Raw genomic sequence first — 7,057 nt, forward strand, 5'->3', positions numbered from 1 at the left:
TAGAGCTTTTATGGCTTTAGTTTTGAAGATCCGAATGGTTATTTTGGAGGTATATGGGTTGTATGTAAGAAGTCCATTTGCCAATTTGATGTTGTTTCATCCATGTTCCAATGCATCATTGGTAAACTATCCTTTACCCATGGACGCAGTTTTTATCTATCGGATGTTTATGCGTCTCCTGTACCTGTAGAGAGGCAACAACTATGGGATCATCTATTTTCAGATGTTTTTATTCATGTGGATTGGTGGGCTATTATTGGTGATATGAATGACATGCCGAATTCTTTTAAAGTGCAGGGTAGTCGGTTTTTTCAGTAGACGATCTGAGAAGTTTCGTGACAATATTAATCGATACGAGCTTCTTGACATGTGATTTACTGGTAATCAGTTTACTTGGATCCGATGGACTATTCCTCGAGTATCTGAGAGACTGATCGTGTTATAGGTAGACCTGGGCAAACGAGCTGTCCGGCCCGGCCGGGCTCGGCCAGAAAACGATCCGAGCCGAGTCGGGCCTCAAAATTTTCCGATCTTCAAAATCGAGGCCCGAGCCCGGCTCGCTTCCGATCCAGAGCCGATCTCAGACAGCCCGTTTTAAATTAAAAATAAAAAAAAAATTACAAAATTCACATAAATTTGCATTGTCCACAAACAAACAATTGGTCGACCCGCCATGATACAATGCGGGTCGGATCTTCAAATTGAAATACCCAATCTAATGTACTGAATCATCAACGTCCAAAGAATAAAATGTACTGAAGCATCCAACAATCAGCAATGGAACAAAGTACAGAGATTAATTAAGATAATTAATTAATTAAGGAAGTTTAATTTAATTTAATTTCATTACAAGCGTGTAGTCCATAATCCTACGGAGCTCTTCGGCTGTAAACTTCACCATCTTGACTAGTCTTAGGTAAATAAAAAATGATACCTGTCAACAAAATCATAATACACAACTATCATCAGATAACAGATTCTAATATACAACATAGACTAAACAAAAAAGGATAAATCATTAGGTAATCAAGCTTTAAAACATTTCAGATCTGTGAACAAACAACATCAAATTCCAAACACGAATTCAGATACAGAGCACCAGAAATCGGACGGATTGATTAGATCTATAAATTAAGTAAAGTAAGGGATGAGAAGGAGCGAGACTTACGAGAGATAGGCGGGCGGCGAGAGAGATAGAAATGCTCTCTCTTCAGAAATTAGGGTATTGGAAACGAGAAGAACGAGTGAAAGAGAGTATATATATAGTACTGCTAGAAGAGTAGTAGCAAGAAAAACCTTTGGCTTTGTATATCTCTCGTTCCTTATCTAGGGTTTTAGCAGGGTTGGGCCGCTCACCTCCAGGCCTGGCAAATATATTTTTTTTTTTACAAAAAGCCCGCGGGCTGTCTGGGATCGGCCCGAGCCCGCAAAAAGCCCGGGTCCGCCGATCCCGATCCCAAAAAAGCCCGCCTTCTAAATGATCTTTTTTTTCAAGCCCGAGCCCGCTTATTTTTCGGACCGATCCGAGCCGATCTCGGGCTTTAAGCCCGTTTGCCCAGGTCTAGTTATAGGTAATGTTGATTTTCATCTTTTATTCCCAAAAGCAACTGTCGCTCATCTTCCCAGTGTGTATTTAGACCATGCTCTCATTCTATCCAGTTAGGTGGACCACCTAGGACGTGGGCCTAGGCCATTTCAAGTCGAGTCAGCATGGATTTCGGATGACAGATTCTCTGATGTAGTTTCCCATAATTGGAATCATAATTCCTCTACTTCTGAAGCATTAGCTGGAGTTTGAGATGCATCAATTGAATTCAATAGGAATGACTTTGGAAATATTTTCCGTCATAAACGCCATTTGTTAGCTCATCTTGATGGGTTGGAGTGTTATCTTGACCAACGACACTCCATTTTTCATGCCAACTTACATCATGAACTTTCTACGGAATATTCTCTTGTTCTTCGACAAGAAGAAGCTCTTTGGTATCAAAAAAGTCGTGAGAACAAGATACATTTTAAAGATAGAAACACGAGGTTCTTTGACGCCACAACTATTGATCGATGAAGGCGCAATTACATTGATCATCTTAAATTATCGGACTTCGTTGAGTGGTGTGATGATCCGAGTCGCATTCAGGATGAAGTTTCCCATTATTCTCACTCTCTGTTTATGGAAACGATAGGAACTGGATCTACTTCTGCGTCCCTTTTTCTTAATAGGCTATCTCCTGAAGCTATTATGGATCTCACAAACCCAATTTAGGAAGATAAAGTTTATCGTTCTTTGATGTCTCTTGGTAGCTACAAATCTCTGGGCCCAGATGATTTTCATGAGATCTTTTTTAAAACTTATTGGCATATTATTCGCTCTTCAGTTTTTGATATGGTTCGACATGCTTTTCATACTGGTCGTATAGATGACACTACGGTAGAAACTTTGATTGCGGTGATTCGGAAATATGACTCTCATGATCACATTTTCAAGTTCCGACCAATCACTCTTTGTAATGTCTTATATTGGATCGTTACTAAGGATATTGTTGATCAGCTTCGCCCATTCATGGATGAGCTGCTTCATCCTTTTCAAAGTAGCTCCATCACTGGTCGTAGTACCATTGATAATATTATTATTGCTCGTGAGCTCGTTCACCACATCCGCCATTCTAATAATAAAAAGGGGGATATGCTATGTAAGCTTGATCTTGAGAAAGTCTATGATCGTGTGGATTGGTCGTTCCTACGCAATACACTCTCGGATTTTGGCTTTCTGCTTTCTTTACTTCAACTGATCAAGGATTGCGTAACACGTATATCGGTTTCTGTCCTTTGGCATGGTGAAAACTACCCTCTTTTCGTCTAAATTTTGGTATTCGTCGGGGGATCCTCTTTTCCCTTATTTGTTTGTTCTTTGCATAGAAAAATTTGATGCTATGATGATAAATGAAAGCGTTTCTTCTGGATATTGGAGTTGAATTGAATACTCTCATGGAGGACCAAAAATATCACATTTTGTTCTTTGTCGATGATGTGATTCTCTGTTCGAAAGCTACTGCACGTCAGACTAGACATGTCTCTTTGGATGGTATAAACACTAAAGTCCACCTGCTGTATTAGATACTTTTCCCACCATTTATCTTCCTGAATTTCGCGTGATGGAAAGTCATTTAGCGTGGACAGCTTCAACTAACAGAGTCTACTCAGTTAAAACGGGTTTCCAATGGCTTTCTCAACATGAAAACCACGACTTTGATGGAAATTGGAAGTGGCTTTGCCGCCTTCCATGTCCTGAAAAAATTAGACACTTAAGGTGGCTAATAACTCACAATCGGTTGCACACAAATTATTTGTTATCTCGTCATGGAATGAATACAAATCCTATTTTTCGCCGTTGTTCCTTACATGAGGAAAATATTCATCCTTTATTTTGTGAATGTCCAAAATCACGAACTCTTTGGTCTACAATTTTTTAAGGAGACATCCCTTCTCTCTTTTTCAAGCATGATATTGTAACTTGGTTCAAGCATTGGAGCACAGATTCTTCGATAAATCAACATGGTCAGCAAATGAATATCCATTTTTAGCAGCAATGGTTCTTCGAAATAAAGAAGTCATGAACAATGAGATTTTTTCCTCTGTAGCCTAAGAAAGATTTTTTCATGATCTCTCTTTGGATTGTATGAAATTCTATTCGGATTTGAATACCTATGTTCAACTTCCTCATCAATTTGTGTGTTGGACATCTCCTCCTGATAATTCTATTGTTTAAATGTCGATGGAAACTCATTGGGGAATCCAAAGGGCTGTTGGTGTTGGCGGTGTTTTCTCATAACTCGGGTGGAAACTGGTTGTATGGGTTTTCAAGATTCGTTGAGACTCATTCAAACCTTATGCCTGAATTATTAGCGATTTTGCATGGTTTTGGCTTGGGATTTACACTATTGACACCTCACTCTTTATACTAATTCACAAGATGCTATACATTCTCTTCTATTACACAGGAGGCGGCATCATTCTTATGCAACAGTTTTATGTGATACTCCTTCCATTCCTTTTTAATTGTCCATTTTGACTTTTTGATTCATCCAAAAAATAATGAATGTCAATATAAATTATGTTTATATTCATTACTTTTTGGATGAACCAAAAAATCAAAATGGACAATTAAAGTAGAATGGAGGGAGTACCCATTGTCTTTTAAATTGGGAATGACAAGTTGAGAAGGAAACCAACTTGCTCATTTACTTGCTAAAAAAGAAAGCTCACAACCTGATGTTTGGAATACTTGGGATTCATCGCCGCCAATCCTTCGTCGACCATTTTGGCTGATATGGTTGGAGTTTGTTTCATTAGAGATTAACTCACGGTGTTTTCTTTTTATTATTTTTTTGTCTTTTTAACTTATTGAAGCATAAAAAAACATATGTTTAACCATATCACTATTTAACCATACTATACTTTTCATATTATTATAATATTTATTTAACTATACTTCAATCATCCACTAACTCATTCAATCAATCAAAATTACATTCAATTATCCAAAATCATAATCAAACACAATCGAATTAGGACGAGATTTTCATAGACTGAACAACACTTTTGTTAAGAATACTCCCAATTTTCACACACAGAGTAAAAATTGTTTGATGTATTTCATTTATCAATACATAATTTACACATATATATATATATATTGTAATATCGTCTACAAACAGTTGTTATTTCTAAATTCTGATAATTGTGATGATAAGATAATCTTTATAATTTTTTCCATATATATTTTCATAGTCGAAACATAAAATATGGAGTAATCATTATTCAATAGGGTCTTCCAATAGGGTATTTTAATTATTAGCATACATAATTATTATATTTATTAACACTGTTAAAACTAATAAAAAACTAGTAGTCTAAAATCCAAGCTCTCGTCTAAAATCCTAATATCTCTTTCCCTATTGCTGCCTTTCTTTTCTGGTAATGGGAGGACCTTTTTTCAATTTTACCTACCTTTCTCTCCCCCTCTAATCTAAGGTTTCCATACTTCTCTATGTTGTGGTGGAGGGGACAATGTCATAGTTCTCCTATCTTTTAATGTTATGTGATTTTTGTGGTGGGTGTGTTCGATTGAGGAGTTACTTTTCTCTAGGTGTTAGACCGGTCGTGCCTCTAGTTTTGTCGGTCATACACTTCTCTTCATTCTAACATCGTCTGTTTTTGTCATGTGTGCCGCCGCTTCTCTCTTGGTGTCCTTGATCCGATCTCTTACTTCTTGTCACTTTCCTTATTTTTAATATGATATGCTACCATAGGTGCCATAGTATGATGGAGGACCATCTTTGCTTGTGAATGATGAAATGTTATGAAAGAGTTTGCTAGGAATTCATTTGCTAGTGAATAGTTTCAATTTGGGAAAAGTCAAAGTTTTTGTCGCTGTTGATGACGTGGTAGTCAACAGGGTCAATGCCGAAATTCTGCCTGATTAATCCCCTCGGATCGCCGGAGCATCATCACCGGAAGTCATCTTGGCCGGAAGAGATTATCCAAGCATTTCCTTTTGTAATAGGCTAGTTCTAGTTTAATTGTCTTCAATTTATCTATCTATGTTTGAACTTTGACTCAAATGAAGTCTTCAAGACTTTTTCTATAAATATGTAATATGCTTGCCGTAATTAGGGTAGACATCTTTATGACAATGGATGGGAATTTCTTTCAAAGAGCCATTTTCGTGTAATAGTGCTAAGTGCCAATCTATCATCTTTAAACTTTCATTTCTCTTCAACCACACATCCAAATACAATCAAACCACTTCCATTCTCTTCCTTAATATCTCCTCTTTCTAATCATACCAAACTTTCACTTGGCTCGATTCACGCAAGGGCATTAAGGTGAAATTCCGTTGGCTTGTGTCTTTTTCAATCAGAGCATATGTAGATGAGTTGTGGTTTTTGCTATTAGGAGTGTCATGGTTGAAAGGAAGAAATGTTTGCTGTGATGGAGGTCGAAATGCTTATAGTCTAGTGTTGGATTGCAAAAGATTTATTTTGCTCCCTCTAGGAGCCGAGAGGATAAAAGCTTTCAATGAAGGTGAATTGAGTGATTTTGATAAGGGAGTAATCCTTAGTGCTTTGTCGTGTCATATTCCCCAAGATTTGTTAGATGACAAGGAAGACGAAGAGCTTGAAATCCCTAGGGAAGTTCGGCCTTTGATTGAAGAGTTCAAGGAAGTGTTCCCCTCAACACTACCTAGTGTGCTTCCTCCTTTAAGATCCATCCAACATACTATAGAGTTTATTCTCGGTTCAACCTTTCCTACCAAGGCTGCTTATCGTATGAGTCCCAAAGAACATACGGAACTCCAATCTCAAGTAGACGCTTTATTAGACAATGGTTTAATCCGAAAGAGCACTAGCCCATGTGCCTTCCCCACTCTTGTTTATCCAAAGAAAAGAGGAAAATGGAGAATGGTAATTGATAGTAGGCCCGTGAATAAAATCACTATCAAGAATCGTTATCCCATTCCTCGCTTAGATGACATGCTTGATCAACTACACTGAACTAGAGTATTTACTAGATTGGATTTGGCTAGTGGCTTTAATCAAGTGAGAATGTTCGAAGGAGATGAATGGAAAATGGCGTTCAAAACTAGAGAAGGTCTTTATGAGTGGCTTGTGATGCCTATGGGGATGTCAAACTCTCCTTCTACTTTTATAAGGCTCATGAATGAGGTTATGCGACCTTTTCTCAACAAGTTTGTGGTGGTTTACTTCGATGACATTCTTATCTATAACAAGAATATGGAAGAACACAAGGAGCATTTGAGAGCCGTTTTAGAGACATTGAAACTAGAAGTCTTATATGCCAATCTAGAAAAGTGCAAGTTTTGTTCACCATCACTTTCCTTCCTTGGTTACATTGTCTCCAATCGAGGGATAAGCATGGATCCAGCAACGATTCAAGCTATTTTGGAATGCCCTACCCCTACCAACATTCATGAAATCCGAAGTTTTTATGGCTTGTGTTCTTTCTACCGACGGTTTGTGAGGGGATTTAGCACAAT

The 7,057-nt window shown here is 37.7% G+C and overlaps 1 protein-coding gene across 1 annotated transcript; it reads left to right on the top strand.

Moving 5' to 3' along the window:
- The first annotated feature begins 2,940 nt into the window (after nt 1-2,940).
- Nucleotides 2,941-6,554, top strand: LOC139881352 (uncharacterized). Its single transcript, XM_071865838.1, has 2 exons — nt 2,941-3,082; nt 5,956-6,554. Exons 1-2 carry the CDS (start codon nt 2,941-2,943, stop codon nt 6,552-6,554), a joined length of 741 nt encoding a protein of 246 aa, XP_071721939.1.
- Nucleotides 6,555-7,057: the final 503 nt, after the last annotated feature.

The sequence above is a fragment of the Rutidosis leptorrhynchoides genome, unplaced genomic scaffold (genome assembly GCF_046630445.1).
Source record: "Rutidosis leptorrhynchoides isolate AG116_Rl617_1_P2 unplaced genomic scaffold, CSIRO_AGI_Rlap_v1 contig146, whole genome shotgun sequence".
Classification (NCBI taxonomy): Eukaryota; Viridiplantae; Streptophyta; class Magnoliopsida; order Asterales; family Asteraceae; genus Rutidosis; species Rutidosis leptorrhynchoides.

Excerpts from the sequence above, each read along its gene's own strand:
- LOC139881352 (XM_071865838.1), top strand. The coding sequence starts at position 2,941 with ATGAAAGCGTTTCTTCTGGATATTGGAGTTGAATTGAATACTCTCATG. Across the intron at positions 3,083-5,955 it reads TAGACATGTCTCTTTGGATG|GAGTGTCATGGTTGAAAGGA; the intron begins GTATAAACACTA and ends TTTTGCTATTAG.